Source organism: Anneissia japonica, unplaced genomic scaffold, assembly GCF_011630105.1.
Source record: "Anneissia japonica isolate Jap-2015-1 unplaced genomic scaffold, ASM1163010v1 scaffold1203_len951721_cov167, whole genome shotgun sequence".
Classification (NCBI taxonomy): Eukaryota; Metazoa; Echinodermata; class Crinoidea; order Comatulida; family Comatulidae; genus Anneissia; species Anneissia japonica.
The window spans coordinates 262,257-279,688 of NW_022722325.1; the positions used below are offsets into that span (position 1 = coordinate 262,257).

At 35.1% G+C, this 17,432-nt stretch overlaps 2 protein-coding genes across 2 annotated transcripts; both read right to left on the reverse strand.

Annotated features, from left to right (window-relative positions):
* Positions 1-6,741: 6,741 nt before the first annotated feature.
* On the reverse strand, positions 6,742-9,348 carry LOC117111834 (cytochrome P450 2U1-like). The gene is made up of 3 exons (XM_033254836.1): positions 8,747-9,348; positions 7,602-8,558; positions 6,742-7,412 (listed from the first exon to the last, which is right to left on the reverse strand). The coding sequence occupies exons 1-3, from the start codon at positions 9,114-9,116 to the stop codon at positions 7,228-7,230; spliced, it is 1,512 nt and encodes a 503-aa protein (XP_033110727.1). The 5' UTR covers positions 9,117-9,348; the 3' UTR covers positions 6,742-7,227.
* A 2,618-nt stretch (positions 9,349-11,966) lies between these two features.
* LOC117111844 (fructose-1,6-bisphosphatase isozyme 2-like) lies at positions 11,967-17,426 on the reverse strand. Its single transcript, XM_033254852.1, has 5 exons — positions 17,107-17,426; positions 16,203-16,458; positions 15,413-15,553; positions 14,309-14,548; positions 11,967-13,450 (listed from the first exon to the last, which is right to left on the reverse strand). Exons 1-5 carry the CDS (start codon positions 17,259-17,261, stop codon positions 13,208-13,210), a joined length of 1,035 nt encoding a protein of 344 aa, XP_033110743.1. The 5' UTR covers positions 17,262-17,426; the 3' UTR covers positions 11,967-13,207.
* Positions 17,427-17,432: the final 6 nt, after the last annotated feature.

The window sequence follows — 17,432 nt, forward strand, 5'->3', positions numbered from 1 at the left end:
AATGAGAAGTGTTCTAATATAGACAATGGGTCGTGTCTCATATTATTTGTTATAGTTTTATTATTCATTATTTTCACTTGACTCGCATAAATAATTTTGTTTGAAGAACATTTATATGCAGTTGTACTTCGCAGCACTTCACTTGCAATTTGCAATTTCTAGTTTATTAATTTTTCATAATACGTCTATATCAATAGAATCAATCATCATAAAAGTCATCAAACATGCAGGTTGTACGATTCGTCTATTTAGAATTCGAACCAAAACAAACGCACGAAGATAGGCGATTTACACAGTAATTTAAGAAAATAGCCTTTACTAAAATGTCTCATACACGATTTGTGTGTAAAGTTGAGCATGATTTAAACTTACAGAAACCATTGTTACATGTAACGTCATCTTTTCTCTACGATTGTGTATGCCAAATGTGAAATATAACGAGAATAAATCGTACTATTTTGGGAATAAAACGTACATTGGTCGTGTCTGCCTGTGTAATACAGCACGTCGACGGCAGCCGTGTATTCACTCACAGTGAATCATGGTGTCTGTCGATGAATGTGCTTGTTGCAAAACTCATGAAATGTGTTGTATCTAAGTTATTCAAAATTATTGAATAATGTTCCTAAATTCACACCAATAACTTTGGCAGACTGGATGTTTAAACAAGTAAAAGACTTGACGACAGCACGGAGCTGTACGTTTACAGTCAGGCCTCACTCAATCATCACATCCAGCCATGTCGCGTTGTCGTGCAACAAGTGTCAGGGGCCGAGGCCTAGCCGGTAAAAACTCTACGTATATATTTAACTTAATTTTACATGAAAATCAAATAAAACATCTTCTGATGGTTTTATGAACCTTCCTTAACCTACCAATGTTTTAAAAAGTATTTTACCCGCGTACTTTGGTTTTTTTTTTTTTTTTTTTTTTTTGCTTGTTTTCCTGGACCATACAAAAACTCCCAACGTTATAGAATTGGACTTTTAGGCCTTTTTTACAATTTTATACACACTCGGCCAAATTATGATGACGTCATCTTTCGTCGCTAATTCGGTCTATTCACCCTATCCTCTCATCGGTCGCCCTCTCCAGTTCCTGTATGGTTGAATCGGTTTCAAGATTGGCGAGGGTGCGCCTCTGTCGCGATTCATACTAAAGCGATGCATATGGCCGGGCTGGGTTCATCTAAGTCAATTTTTGATAGAAGGAAATCGTTTGATTTTAGTAGTACTCGATGAGAAGGTAGTATGAACCTCATAAATTATATTAAAATATTGTCATTGTCACTTTTACTGAGTTTTAGCGTGTTTTAAGGTGCCTCGCCCTTTTGGTACAATACTGCAGTTATACTTCTTTCTGCCTCGCATGAATTGCAGTTCACGTAGTCTATGTTCTCACACAGCAGCTAACGGTTAGCAGGATCTGGATCCTGCTAACCGTTAGCTGCCGTGCGTCCATGCGATAAAATCCCGATCCGGAGGATACCAACAATATGATGATCGAATCACTGGCCAAAAAGAAACTGGAAATTGCAAACGCGTACGTGTGATTAGTTGATGATAGTATAACGCCCTCAACTTGATAACCGATAGCGCTTGCTAACCGATAGCGCGTGCTAACCGTTAGCGTATCCGGATGCCGCTAACGGTTAGCGCTAACCGATCGGGCATTCTCACGCAGGTGCTAACGGTTAGATCCCGATCCGGATACTAGGGCTCTCGTGAGAACCAGGCTGTGTGACGACTGTAGATGGCTTGCATGTCAGCCTGCCTCGCTGACTCGCAGTTTGTCACGACCCCGTAGCCTAGCCCTACTGTAGGTACAAGTTTTTAAAAGGGCCCTATAAAAATCTAGGCCTAGGCCTAATTAATGTCGGATTGACAGACACTGAAAATAACATGTAGGCGTATATTTGGTGTTTAATGTAGCATTTAACATGTTTACCCGGGTGGGCTAGAATAAGATGCCTGCGAAATTATCGTGACAGTGATCGTTATTGGCTATCAATGGCCAATGTGGTGCTTGTGATGTTGTGTGGTGGGTTACAGGCTTCCCTAGGCCTAATTGACTAAGCTAGGCCTACCAGCCTAGGCCAGCTGTAGGTTAAGACGGGCCTAAAGAATCGAATGTCGGAAAGTTGACAGGTAAAGGGTCATTCTTCGCTAATGTGCCATTTTAGAGGTTTAGAAATCATGAAAAAAAAAAGTTTAACATTTGTAATTCTTTTATTACACATGTCATCATTATGCCATATAACAACTATAATAAACATTCGCACGATAATTAGGGCATTTTAAACGTTTATTTAAGCATTCAATTTTCAGTGCTGTAACATTAGCAAATATTGCAAGAATCATCTCCATCACACTTTTTGTGACGGAGATGATGATATACATATAGATGTGAATCTTAGTAAATTTAAAAGATAGATTGTATTATTTAAATATAGGATAATGCACATTGAACAAACGGGTTTCTAACAACATAAGTCGTATCAATTACCATTTTTATTTTATAGCTGTTTCTGAGAACGGAAAACATCAAGAAATCATCTCCATCACACTTTGTTGTGACGGAGATGATGATATACTCATAAATGTGAATCTTAGTAAATTTAAAAGATAGATTATATTATTTAAATATAGAAAAATAAACATTGAGCAAAAAGGTTTCTAACGACATAAACCAGATCAATTATAATTGTTATTATATATTCTTTTTTGAGGAAACGTAAAGAAGTCATCTCCATCACAGTAAAATTGTGATGGAAATGACTGTGACGGAGATGAGGAATTAAACTTGTTAGATCATACAGTGCCATATGCAGTGTGTTACAGGGTGAATGTCATGTGTACTTTGAAAATGACACAATTCTGATCGTATATATAATTGTTTTTTTCTAAAAAAATTATAAATAAAGGATACTCTGAAGCGTTCGGAGATGATGCTGAATAAAGGTACTTTCCTATTTGTTATTAGAAAAGCATGAATTCTTCAGTTATAGGTGGTTTAACTGTACAAGAATGGACTGTTTCTTACTGTATGGTCCCCTTCAACCAAAATGGTTTGATCCATAACTTGTTATGTCATTTTGCTAACAGCTATAATGGCATTTTAAAGTATTGTGACGGAGATGATGACAATTCAGGGACAATTTTTTTAGTCTAAAAAAGTCAAATTTTAAGTATTTATAGATCTATTGATGTCATTTTTAATTTTAAATCTGTAAGACATCTATAATTGTATTCACCTTTTTGTGGTACATTTATTTATTTAAGTTATTTATTTTACAAATTATGACATTAGGAATTTTTAAGAAATCCAATCGGGACATGCAAAGTGCGCGACTTTGGAGGCTTTTTGTTGAAAAATAAACAGCATGTTGATTACTTTTAAAATATTTAACAACTTATTTCACTAAAAAATATGTTCGAGATTGCATTAACGCAATAAAAATAAAACTTCCTTTAATATTTTAAAATTTATACTACATCAAAACAGAGGGACGGGAAAATGGCACTTTACTGAAGAATGACCCTAAACTGTAGACTATAGCTCTTACTTTGGAACTAAATATTAATAATGTAATACTGTACTTACATTTCAATGGAAATCATGTTATCTTGTTTTTGTTTTCCATCGATTGTCGGCAGTGTGACCTGGCCACCGATCCGACACGTGATGTGTGACGGTCATAAGTATTACTGTACCATTGACTGGATATTGCGGAGATAATTGTAAATAATTGAAAATTATAGCGATACAAAATAATAACAACATATAAATATTGAGAAAGACATAGTTGGCTCATATTTGTGACAAAACACTGAAAGAGGCATGAATATCTGGAGCTACTTTGTTTACGCGTATGCATCCTTCTGAAATGACATTATGAAATAATGCCGGCCGGGACTAATTTAAATCAGTTTTTTATTAATTAATAATAAATGACGAGATTTTGGAAAACATAACCATATATATATATATATATATTTACTTCAAACACTAAAGTATAGAAATATATTTTTATCAATTAAATAAATGCCAACGCCAAAATTAATTTTAATCTTTTTAATAACGATCAAGCATGAACACAATTATTTTTCGCAGTCTATGAGTGCTATTATAGCCACTTTCTAAGAAACCATGTTATTTTATTCAGTTAGATTGGTTCTTTGTTAACGACGAAGTGTCTGAAACCGCCACCGCAACACCGTAGCTTTATCGAGAGAGAATGAGAAATCTGACACAAACTAGGCCTATCAATTTTTCTAGTAAACAGAATCATATATTTTGTCTGAACTTGGGTAGCATCCGATAGGCATACGGCTCCGCTTGAACAGCCCATTTATCAACAAAGTAGGCTGCTTCTCCCTGTCCTTTTGAAGGTAGAATAGTAGACAAAATGATTTAGAACACTGGGTTAATTTTCGGCAAACTGAATTTCAACAAACTGGGTTTCGGAAAAGTGGGTATCATGATTGTTAAGTTAGCTAACTGGAATTTGACAAATTGGCATTGTAAACAACTCAATAAATTGAATTATATTCATTTGCCTATTAATGTACCATATACATTACTTTGTCATTGTATTAATGATTTATATTGAATAAATTTTGTTCCTAGATTTGGAAAATCTGGAGCTCGGCGAACTGGTCGGATACAAATCAAATGTTGCTTTAGCATTCAATAAATTACTGGCTACTTGACCATTACATGATTGTCACACAAGATTAGCATTATTAAAAAGTTGCTTTTTTAATGAATTCAAATTTAACAATCACATTATGAACTAGTTTTATTTATTCATCCACCTAACATATACCTGCCGATAACGTTCAATACGGTGGCTATACACATGCACTCTGAATGTTAGTACTGATTTGAACTAACTGTGCCTGCATATATGAGGTCAGCAGATACAGGCAACCTATTTCTTTATGTTTTCATCCTCAACAGCCAATTATGAAAATTATAAAAATTATGTTAAACTTACCCAAAAAACAGGTTTTGCTTATAAATATTTTCATGGTAATATTTGGAAAAAAATCTTCCATTACAGGTAATACATATATATTTATTCTGAGTGATAATCCTATGAGACCAAATTCAACTCTCCTGAACATATAATAACAAAGTTACAGAGTGTTCCTGATTTTGCCAAATTTCACCAAAACATTTTTGTAAAATTAAGTACATTTTTATGCACATAAGTATAAGAATAATGGAAAAAAAAAGTATTAATGTCAATTTAGATCATTTGCCAGGATTCAATGCAGTCTTTTAATCAACATAATATAAATGGCTAACGAATGTCTGAAATCAGACCGCTACAAGTACTAGTACAAGTAGTAATGAATTAAAACATCTTACGGCCTTTAAAATAAGCATTTTAAAAAGCATGTGTTTTGCCCTAAATTGTAGGTTTTTACTAATAAATATTTTCATGTTAATTTTTTTGGAGAAAATGTTTCATTACAGCTAATAGAAATATGTTTTTTCTGAGTAATAGGAGACCAAATTCAACCCTCCTGCACAAATATTAACAGAGTTACCGAGTTTTCCGGATTTTTTTACAATTTTACCAAAAATATTTAATTTAAAAATAACGCTAAAAAGAAAGGATCGACGTTTCGACTCCTTCATGGTGTCATTTTCAAGATCAAATGATGAAGTATAGAATATACAGCAACTATAGTCAATAGAAAAAAGCTAATATACAATGTCAAAGTTCATAACAGTGGGATATTAATCCCTGTGTTAGATAAACAGCTTTGCTTTGACAGAGTCACATTGTTTATTCAGACTGGGTTTTAATTGTCTAATAAATAGCATTTCATGAATGAGACAGTCAAATTTATTCCTACATTTCTTTAAAACCGGCTTTTAAAAAAAATTAAACCAATTATATATTTATGCATAACTTATTAGTTAGAATTTCTTTTTAAATATTTATTATTTGTCATTATTGTAACTTTAGTTATCACAGGGAGATGTAAACATCTCCCTGGTTATCATTTGTCACCATCGAATAAGTGGAAGCATTTGATGGCTCTGAAAACAAGAAAATTATTTAAAAACATGTTTTTTGGCCAAAAACTTGTGGTTTTGGTAATAACTTTTTCCTGGTATTCTGTTTTGGAAATGTTCTATTATATCGAATAGAAACATGAGTCTTCCGAAGAGTTTGGTACCAAAATCAGTGATGGCGCCAGGACCTGCCCGACGGAGGGGCTAAGGGCCCCGACGGGAGGGGAAGGGTTAGTGGAGCGAATCGAGTCTCACTTGGCTGACGGCCAGGGGGGCCGCCTAGGGCCCCCGGTGGGGCCCAGGAGGCGCCTGGAACCCACGGATATTTGACAAATTATGGCGAATTTTTATTACTTATTTGATAGGCATCGAGCTACTATAATATGACTTCTTGTAGGCTATGTTTTCTAATGTTGAAATCAGCTTCCAAAACCAAAACACTTTGAATAAAACAAGAAACAAAGAGTATGCAATGTAACCATCTAATTTATTTTCAAATCCTCATTTTTGAAAGTGAATTTCCACATTTTTTAAATTTTGCACGAAATCTGTCAACCACGCTGTCAAGGTTGAGGTTGCTTACCCTATCACGATGTATTCCAAGGACTTTGAGGCTATCCAAACGAGCATTTGTTATAACAGAATTATTTTTAGTTAGTCTCATCTAACTATTACTATTATTATTATTATTATTATTATTATTATTACTATTATTATTATTATTATTATTATTATTATATTGTGATGAAAAGTTAACACAAATACAGTAGTTTAATAAAAGTAAATCTTTTTTTTTTATTTGTTTATTCCCCAACAAAATTTACTCGTCCTTCTCGACATGGGGGGGGGGGGGGCTGGGCTTCCCCATCCCCCCTCTGGCGCCACCACTGACCAAAATGAACTCTGTATGATTTATAGTAACCGAAACACAGATTTTTTCCCCAAACAATGGATAATTTTGCATATAATCGGTCATTTTGACCATTAGATCGAAGAATTTTGCTTTGGGTCCACCAGATTCGTAATCAACATGGTCAAAATATTCTAAATCAAGTGGATTCGAGCTTCTACCTAAAAATGCCTATTAGGCTATAATTGCATCATCATTTTTGGGATTGGAACCTGTCTATCTCTAATGAGCTCCTCTAATTAGAATCCCTGAATCCCTATTTCCAGGTTAATAGGTCCAGGTAACTATGCAACCCTTGATGTTGCTTTTATTTCAAAACTGTGAGGTATTCGTGTTGCTGCCGTCTTGCCGCGCAAGTTTGGTTCTGGTGCGTTGTCTGGTCGTCTGAAGTTAAAACGCATCATGAGATTGGTAAAGAATAAATACAGTTCCATTTTAGCCAATTGTTCTCCCAGACACGCACGTCGACCTGGTGAAATAAAAAAAAAAACAAAACAAAAAAAAAACTTTATTATCATATATATTCTGGGCCTATATACATAACTATACATTACATTTGGATGGTTAAAAAATAATATAACATGAAAGAAACTATCTAAGCAGTCTAAAATATTAATCGGATCACAATTAAGAAACAAATAAATAAACTTTGTCTCACCAATCGAAAACGGAATCAGTTCCTCACGCCTAACGACTTGATTGTTAGCATCTAGGAATCGATTCGGATCGAATACGTTCGGATCTTCCCAAAGGTCAGGATCTCGTAATACTGCAAAAATATTCGCTATAATAATCGTACCTTTCTTTACATCATATCCATGAAATTTTGTGTCGAGTGATGCAGCATGGGGTACTCCGAGAGGAACGATTGCACCCATTCTCTGAATCTCCAGAAGCACAGCTTCAGTGTACGGAAGCCGTTGAATATGTTCTTTCGTTGGGTGACTCCCTGCTCCTACTACTTTATCCAGTTCATCCTGTACCTTCTGTTGAATGTCTGGATACAGTGTCATGTACAGCAGTGCCCAGAGTAGTGTAGTTGCTGTGGTCTCTGTCCCAGCGACGAATAAATCTGCTGTAACGAATGCCATGTTAGCCTCGTCGAAAGATGTCACTCCACTTTTATCCTTGGAGATTTGTGTCCTGTATATGTCGATAAAATCTCGTGGGTTCTCTGGATCGTATTCCTTTAAATGTTCATTGAAAATACCTATTTGGAAATCTTTAAAAGTCAGGTAATTTTTCCAGAGCTCTGCAAAAGCAGTATGTGGTACATATTTCAAAACAGGCAGGAAATTCATGGCACTGGCATTGGTTGAGAGTTCGATACTTCGGTGCATTATCCTCAGCATTTCCATGAATGTTTTGTCACGGTAGTCGAACCTACGACCAAAGATGATTGAACAAGTGACATTAGAAACAGATGTACTGATGATGTGCGAGGGATCAAAGGCAACTCTGGAAAAGTTGTTCTTGATGTGCTCAACGAAGACTTCTATTTCTTCGGTGATCTTTTCTTCGAAGCTCCTTTTCCCCATACCAAAGCTCCGAAGCGCGGACAGAGCAAAACGCCGCTGCTCTTTTTGTCCCTTTTCGTGATACGCTCCAATCACACCTTTGGGTTACAAAGAAAATTAAAATTTATTAAGATTATTGCCACATTCCTAATAATGACACATCCAGTTACATAACAATGATCTCACTATAAGTATTTTCTGGATTAAATGGGGTAGTTGGCGAGACATTTCAAAGGATATGAAAAAAGTGACCTAAGTTATCCCATCTTATGGGTAATGATCTTACCTCGTCCTTTACTGATTCCATCAAACATTACCATTCTTGGTCTGTCACTAAATTTATCTCCAGATTTTACAAAAGCCTCTTTGATGCTCTTGTAATCACTTAAAACCACAACGGGAAAGACACCTAACTTTAATCCAAACACACTGCCATATTTGTTAGATATCTTCATCAGAGTCTCGTGAGGGGCCTCGCCTGCTAAAGCCAAAAGATTTCCAATATACGGCAATCCAAGCGGACCCGGAGGAAAGTTAAGTTGAGATTTCCTACGTCTCCAAAATAACACACAGATAAGAAAGAATAAAAGTATTCCTAACAAACCGGAGTTCCAATCGAAATGTAAAATCGCCCTTTGAATAACTTCGATCGCCATGGTGGACGGGTATTGGAAAAATATTTGCTGTATAACAAACAAGGGACGGAACACAAGGACGCTATAATCATTAAGTAAACAGGGTTCGTGGGGGGTGTGCCAAGTTTAGGAAATTAGTTATGTTATCTTAAACTTCAACAAATAGGGCTACCGAATCTTTATAAGGCTAAAAATATAGATCTACATGTATATAATTTAAGAGTAAAATGCACTAATAATAGATGGATACATCATCGGCCGATATTACTGTGAGTAGGTCAACAAATAGCCGTGGTTCTTTCCCTTTCCGGGTATTTAGATAGTTGCCGATAAAAGCCAGGGCCAGATTAACATAGGGGCTTTTGGGGGCGCCAGCCTCAGGCCCACAGGCCCCAATGGGAAAAGATAGGCCCCCGAACCCGAGGGAAAAAAAATCGCAAAAAATCTGGTTTTGTGTGTTAGCCACAGAGTATTTCGGCCCACTTGCAATTACAGCCTCACGCCACAGCTCCGGCTCTGGTGAAAGGGCCCACTGTAGGCATACTTGTACAATCTTTTACAAAACAATGTAATTGTTTAAAATCTGTATTATGCAGTTATTTTAGCTTTCTATTGATATTTCTGATATTGTTTCCTTTGTCTATTTGCTCTTCCTCACAACTCAACTCAGTCGGAAAAAAATGTATTACCTCTTTTTTCAGTGGTGCATTAAGACTATACAATTTAGGTGCATTTGGTTATGAAATTTAAATTGAAAACTATTCCACCTATTGATAAAATAATAAGTTCAAGGTAGAATTTTATTTAAACATGAGAGTAAGAGTAATAGCACAGCATATCATTATGTTATCTACCGACCTGTGGACGGTTAAAGTCGGTATTTGTCACGCCAACAACAATTCGATAGTTCATTAAACTTTTGTTATTGCTATAATATTGTGTTTAGAATTTGATATAAAGGCCTATAGGTCTCCCTATAATAGACCCCACCAATCAAAGACCCCTTCAACTAAAGATACCTCTCTGCTGCCAAAAATGAATGTCTTATTTATTTTTCTAGTTAAGACCAAAATCTGCTGAAGACCTGTAATCACCGACATCACTGTTAGTTAAAAAGTAAGTTACTATCAATGGCGGATCCAGAAATCTGAAAACGTGGGGGTGGGGGCTTTCAGAAAGTCAATTTCACAAATGGACGTTCCAGATAACCTCAGCCCCACCATGGTCAGTGGGGTGAGGCAAAAACATTTTTGTCATGGCACTTTAGGTGGCCTACAATGGCACCACTAATGCCTATATTTTTTTAATGAGATATACAGTAGTCTCTGGAACTTTTGTCATATTTATTTGATTGCAATACATTAAATTGAATAATGGTGAGCCGTACTAGTTGTACAACAATAAACAGTAAAAGTAGCAGTTTGAGACTGCAGTTGAAGTTTTAATTTTCAAAAGCGTTCATGTACACTTCTTCGTGTACAAAGTACACTTCAATCAACCATGGGTGGCATTAGTGGGCCAGGGGACATAAGTCTTTCAATAAATAGCCCTCTATCTAAAATTGATTAAATAAGACTTTGAAAACCCTAAATTGGCCCCTGGACCACTTCCGAGAGATTTTGAGCGATACCCGACCACTCTCTTATACACATCTAGATGTGTATAAGAGACAGTTCCAGAGCTCTGCAAAAGCATCTAGATGTGTATAAGAGACAGCCCCTGCACTTACCGTACTGTGTATACGAAAGCTGGTGATGATACAAAAAAATCTCAACTAGTTTCAAAGTGCTTTCACTTCACTATTTATTGCATCAAAATTGCTTCAGTTACATTAACCATAAACCCAGGGCAAAACACCGTTATAGAGCTTTTTGGATCAGTGGCGGGCCGATTTTTGTACTATTCAATAATTTCTATGAGCATTCCATTCATTAAGTTATACCACAGCCTATATAGGGGCCTAAGTAAGGCTGATAATAAACGTCGTGGTAGTGCCCCGACAGTAGTGATTTGATCAAAGCCTTATATTGCTGACATCTTGGTCAGACGAAATCGAGGAAAAAATATCATTTTTAAGCCAGACCAGAATGGATATGTAGGCCTAAGAACACGTCTCTTCACATCAGTATTATAATGATACAGATTTAAGTTCATTGTCAGCCGGAACCTTGTCAGAATGTGAATCACCCTTTCAAGAGGGCAGTAGCACAATTATAGGTTCAGAGCCGTAGATAGAGAGTTTGGCCAACTTGGCGCATGGACGCCATGTCGTTACCAAACAGCCCAGGCGCATGCGCACGTATAGCTTTAATGTTTTGTTTTGGTGACAACATGGCCGGTGTAAGTCAGGTGATTGCGATCCACCCAATCACACGCGCGTATATCGAATCCCGTGAAACAGAGTTGGCCAAACTCTCTATATACGGCTCTGTATAGGTTATAAGGAAAACACCGGGAACTGGTGCTGTTCCAAAGCCTTGCCTCTGTCTCTTATACACATCTAGATGTGTATAAGAGACAGGAATATTTTAGGTAAATTTTTTAATAAAATATTATTATAGTAAAACAGTATAATATTTTATTAACATAACCATCATCGTACAATTTACCTTAACATCACCATTTATCTGGACAGAAGGCATTAGTACTGCGTCCAGCACAATACAAAATACAAAAATTCGCTATTGGTCATAAGCCACTACCTAAGAGCCACGTGACAGTAACGTTGCTTTTGGGAAATCCGGCCAGTCAATAATTTTTTGCTGTTTTACTGGTGAAATAAATATGTTATGGTATATGATACACAAGTAAACCCAATGTTGATAAAATAATTACAAACAATATAATAGATTTAAGGATAATCCATACAAATACGAGTTTATATAAAAGTTTTTATTGTTACATACCATAGCCATAAAATGAAGATAAATATAAATTCAACAGATATTTTCTTGAATAATTTTGTAAAAAATATATGTTTATTACCTAGTTCCTTATTTGTTTGCTATCGGTTATCGGTGTTGAAAACATTGTTTGAAAAAAACAGCCTATCTTGCATTATTATTTCGCTGATACAATTCGATTTATCAACAAAAATCGAGTGAAAATTTGCAGACATGTGAATGGATTCGTACAATCATGTTATATAGCAAAATGTGGGTTTAATCGTACAAAATTCCTTTCTGGTATCTTCTGCATCATGTGACCACACCTTTTATATATTGATAGTAAAATCCTCTAAAACGACAGTGTTAACATAACTTGCTTATTTATGAGCGTGGTTCACTGGTTACTTGCTTTATAAAACACCTTATTGAGGATATTTTTTGTTTTTCACGAACGAATGTGGAATGTTTAGCAAAGGTATTAAATAAACTAAATATGGAAGAAAATACATATCAGAATTTAAAATCGGGACATATAAAAAGTATAAGTTAACAAGAAATTACCCTTCAAAATTATATGCATTTTAAAGATATACTGCCACCCAAAAAATCGAAGAAAAAACTCACAGAAACAAAGGGGATCAGTTTTCTTTCTCGTCAGACATTTTGGGTTCTATGCCAACTTCTGGATAGCCCGGGCTGCTGGCAATAATTTTAGGTTACTCATTTTTTATTTTTCTTAGTGCACGCAATAGCAAATTTAATTGGCGTCCCATACTTACTCGTTGGTGGCGCTGTCCAGAATAAGAAAAGAAAATAAGGGACTTTTGGCAAGTCTGACTTTAATGTAAACGTTCCTTATTTGTGAAGGACTACTTTATTTATATATTTGAATTTTCGAGTTTCTTAGTGCCAGTATAAATTTCATAGCAGTTACTGTTGTATAATTAATATTAATTGCAAAAACTAAACTTTACAAATATTGAAAAATTGATTAAAAAAAACTAGTAAAAGTAAAATTGTACGCTACTAAAGTGTTTAGTTTATTGATCTTATAAAAATATATATGCTGTCTTTTCTAATCGATCAAACAAGGTGGACAAAATATTTCTTTATAAACTGGAATGTAACTATATAAAAAAATGACTGTACCAAAAATACCTGAACAGTGACAAACCACACTTTATGATGGTTAACTCATTTATTGGCGTTATTTGTTATAAAATTCTATTTTCCATGTTTTTTCTTGCATTCTAGGTATTCTTTGACATCATGGTAAGACCCCATAATAACTGGGCATCGGTCATGAATGCTCTTAGGGACTAGGTCCAGAATTCTCTCATTCCCAGTGGTTGCCATCCCTCCAGCTTGTTCTACCAAATATGCCATCGGGTTGCTTTCATACTGAAGACGAAGCTGGAAGAAATCAAAGATATAATACAAAGATATAATAATAATAATAATAACAAAAAAAAAAAAATAATAATAATAATAATATTAATAATAATATATTATATAGTGAATATTGCACATTGCTCCTATGCGCTTTACACAGAAATAATATAAGAAAATACAAATAACAATAAAATGATAATAATAATAATAAATAATAATAATAATAATAATAATAATAATAATAATAATAATAATACCAATGAGGCTAAACTACTCCTATTCCTCAAACTAATTAATGGTTGGCCGTTGACTCCAAAGATATCTGTTTTTAACCAGTTTTAACCTAGATATGGGAATCCGTTTATATTTTTAATTTACATGTTTGTGCCTCCATTTGGCAAAAAAACATTCAAGTTCATCTCACCTCAAATTACCTCACTTCTCCAGGTAGTTTTCCCATACCCTCTCCCTCCCTTCCTCTTTTTAATACTGATACCACTTGGTCCCGTGTGCACTTATGGCCCATGTGCATGTTAAAGAATGCAGCACACTCTTCGGAAAAGGGTAGGGGATTGTCTTCTGGTGTACTGGCCAATCACCACCAGAAAGACCCCACTGGAAATAAATCTTCTTCTAGACTTTAGTGGACTATCCTTGGTGTTTGCACCAAATAAACCCTGTCTCTTATACACATCTAGATGTGTATAAGAGACAGCTTCTGCATCATGTGACCACACCTTTTATATATTGATAGTAAAATCCTCTAAAACGACAGTGTTAACATAACTTGCTTATTTATGAGCGTGGTTCACTGGCTGTCTCTTATACACATCTACCCCTTCAACTAAAGATACCTCTCTGCTGCCAAAAATGAATGTCTTATTTATTTTTCTAGTTAAGACCAAAATCTGCTGAAGACCTGTAATCACCGACAGATGTAGAAGGGTACAGAAATATGCCACCATATTTGATGGTCCTGTGCATATCTGCTACCATGGATCCAATATAGCGAGCGCCATATGGTGCTTTACCATCCTCAGGAAACTTCTTGGAGTGAATATACTCCTTGGTAGCATCATCCCAGTACATGGCATAGCCTTCATTAATGCTGAATATTTTCCCTCTTGTCTTCATCATTATGCTGCGTTCTGTCAGAACAAACTCACCAATAGCCTATGAAAACAAAATGAAATCACATTAACCAAAATCACATAGGTATTTATTTTATATTCAAATACATCAAATACCTTTATTTAAATCATAATTTAATCATTCTACGTTTAAAAAATCAGTTGGGTGGAAATTTTGTGATGAACAAAAAAAAAAAAAAAAAAAAACATTATAAAAAAAAAAAAAAACCATTATACAAGAGTTCTGTAACACTATCAATTTATAGGTTTTATATATTTTATTTTCACATAGAGATTTTTTATATAGAGTGATTCACTACAATGAGAATTTAAGATAAACATATATGATTAATCACTTTAAAACAAAAATTTTAAATTATTAAAAAAAAACTCAGTAAAATAATAATATATTTAATAAATAGTGATAATATTTTCAATAACTATTTCAATAATGACTAATACAGAACTTATTAATGAAAAAAGAAGTTAATATTTTCAAAATGATGAAATTTGTGATATTTAATATGATACTGTATGAACATATTTTTTAAATGTTAAATTTGTATTTTTAAGCTTTATTTTTGTAGCCAATGACTTGTATATTTCTAATTTTTGGTGATTATTAATTCTGATGTTGTTTGTAATATTTTGTTTGTTTGAATGTATTTGATGTATATATTTGGTTTTCTTGAATTTTTGTACAGCAATAATTTCACTTGTTCTGACTTTTTGTACTTTTTACCATATATCTGAACAAATGAAAATAGATAAATAAAATAAAATAAAGTAAGCCAAGTATGATATCATCATGTCATTATATGCTGTATTCTACAAAGAATTAGCATGAATTCTTGCATATAATTGCCCAAATTATACAAAAAAAGTAAAGTGTCTGCAGGCGACCTACCGGATCCAACATGAATTCGTTGATGCCACATCCAGTTGAGATGACCATTGCTGTGGCGCTACCAAATAACGCATACCCTGCCGCTACCATTTTAGATCCTGGTTGAAGACAATCAGCTTCTGTTGCTGCTCCATCATGCTCCTGAAAATCACAAATCAAGCTATTAATAATTTTTTCCCATGGCCAGGGAAGAGGTGGTGCAAGGAATGTAGGGTGGGGTTGTCTATCGACACCCATAGTGGCAGTGGCCAGAAGGAGACTTTGAAAAGCAGAGTGTACACAGTGGAGGTGGGGGAGGAGTTATGGGGTATCACTTGTTTAATCCAGAAAAAGAGGTGGCCGTGACATGACAGTGGCCAGATAAAGACTTTGATTTTACACAAGTGCAAGGAGAAGGGGATATGTGACCCTCATTTTCTAATTTATATAATAAATGTATAGTTAATAATAATGTTTGACAGTCAAAAAAGTACAGTAGGGTGGAAGAAGGAATTACTCATGCTCTATTGGACAATCACTGTAGAGTAGGTTCTGGGTAGTGCATGATTAATCTGTAAGTATTTTATCGTAATGTTAAGTTCTATCTCTCATTCAAATCATTTAGTTTTTAAAGTTAAATAAACTGAAAAAGAAAATGAACAAATTTTATGTCACCCTCCCTGTCCAAGGGTAGTACCCAGCAATAGACCCACCTTGGGATACAAATAGACAAGGAATTCAATTCTGAAAGCTATATTGTTTTTGTATGTACTGTGTTGTGTAAAAATGTAATTAACTTAATTAACACTACCTTTTTCCATATACCAAATATAGAGCCAATGGATACTAAACAGTCAATGTTTGAAGAGCCATCCAGTGGGTCAAAGGTCACAATATATTTACCAGCCTTATCAACATCAACAAGAATGAGGTTTTCATTTTCTTCCGAGACCATAGCACAAGTAGTGAACGATGATTTTATCATGTTAACAAAAACATTATTAGCAAGAACATCCAGCTTCTTTTGTTCATCTCCAGTTGTGTTCTGAGAGCCTGCAATACCGTACCTGAAATTGTTTAAAAATTTGGTCCTCAAAATCACTGTAATTCATGATGCATAATTCGTTGGATAATAGTCAAAATTATACAGGAAACAAACTACATACCTGCCCACCAGATATCATGTGCAAAGATTGGCTGCCTTTACTGGGAAGCATGTTGGTATAGGAATTTGGGAAATATGCGACTTATCATTGTGTACTGACAATATGTTAAAAATAGGCACTTGTTCCTAGAACACTGCCCAAAATAAGGCCCAATGGTAGGGTGTTCAGATTCAATTTTGAGCAATAAGACCAATATAATAAATAATCATAACATCCTCTTCCCTTTTAAAAGCATGTATGTAAGAAGAGAAGCATCTACTGGTAATAATAATAGCAGGGAGATGTAAAAAGTAATTATTTTTGTACATCTTCCTGGCCTAAGCCTACTTAAGCAGCCACACCCCTTTTTTTGAAATTGCACACACCCCCCAGTACCTAGGTTGACACGTCTGTAGTTATACCTCTAGATAATAAAATAAACACGTGACGTGTCACTTCCCCAGCCCAGCCACTATAAGTATGTTAATTACCTCGACAGTATCTGTTTTACTTAGGCCTAGCTGATATATAATAGTACTGAATTAAATTAATATACAAGGAAGTGCTTACAACTTAGCCATCCCAGCCTTTCTTACTGCTGAGGACACCGCCTTCACCGCCGTGCTGATGGCGTTGAGGAGCTGTGTCATTTCGCCAGTTGCTCCCTCACAGCGGCTTTGCTCCTCAAGCATGAAACGGGTTAGGGTCATAAAGTCCGTCTCCATGTTGATAAGTGATAAGTTTTTTTGTTTAAGTCAGGTAGAGTAAAAGTATTGAGTAAGGATGCGTAGAGAATTACTTGCACATTTACATCCGGCAGGACCGAAATGCAATGAGACAGCGAAAACAAATCCAGGGTCGTTTAACTTTAATAGTAAGCATAGCATCAAAGAGTA

What these genes read in the sequence shown, in the direction of transcription:
- LOC117111844 (XM_033254852.1), bottom strand. Translation starts at nt 17,261, where the DNA reads ATGGAGACGGACTTTATGACCCTAACCCGTTTCATGCTTGAGGAGCAA. An exon ending in AAGGCTGGGATGGCTAAGTT is followed by an intron (nt 16,459 to 17,106) that starts GTAAGCACTTCC and finishes AAACAATTTCAG; the next exon opens with GTACGGTATTGCAGGCTCTC. An exon ending in TTCTGTACCCTTCTACATCT is followed by an intron (nt 13,451 to 14,308) that starts GTCGGTGATTAC and finishes TATTTTTTTTTT; the next exon opens with TTTGTTATTATTATTATTAT.
- LOC117111834 (XM_033254836.1), bottom strand. Translation starts at nt 9,116, where the DNA reads ATGGCGATCGAAGTTATTCAAAGGGCGATTTTACATTTCGATTGGAAC. An exon ending in TGGAATCAGTAAAGGACGAG is followed by an intron (nt 8,559 to 8,746) that starts GTAAGATCATTA and finishes TGTAACCCAAAG; the next exon opens with GTGTGATTGGAGCGTATCAC. An exon ending in ACTGATTCCGTTTTCGATTG is followed by an intron (nt 7,413 to 7,601) that starts GTGAGACAAAGT and finishes TTATTTCACCAG; the next exon opens with GTCGACGTGCGTGTCTGGGA.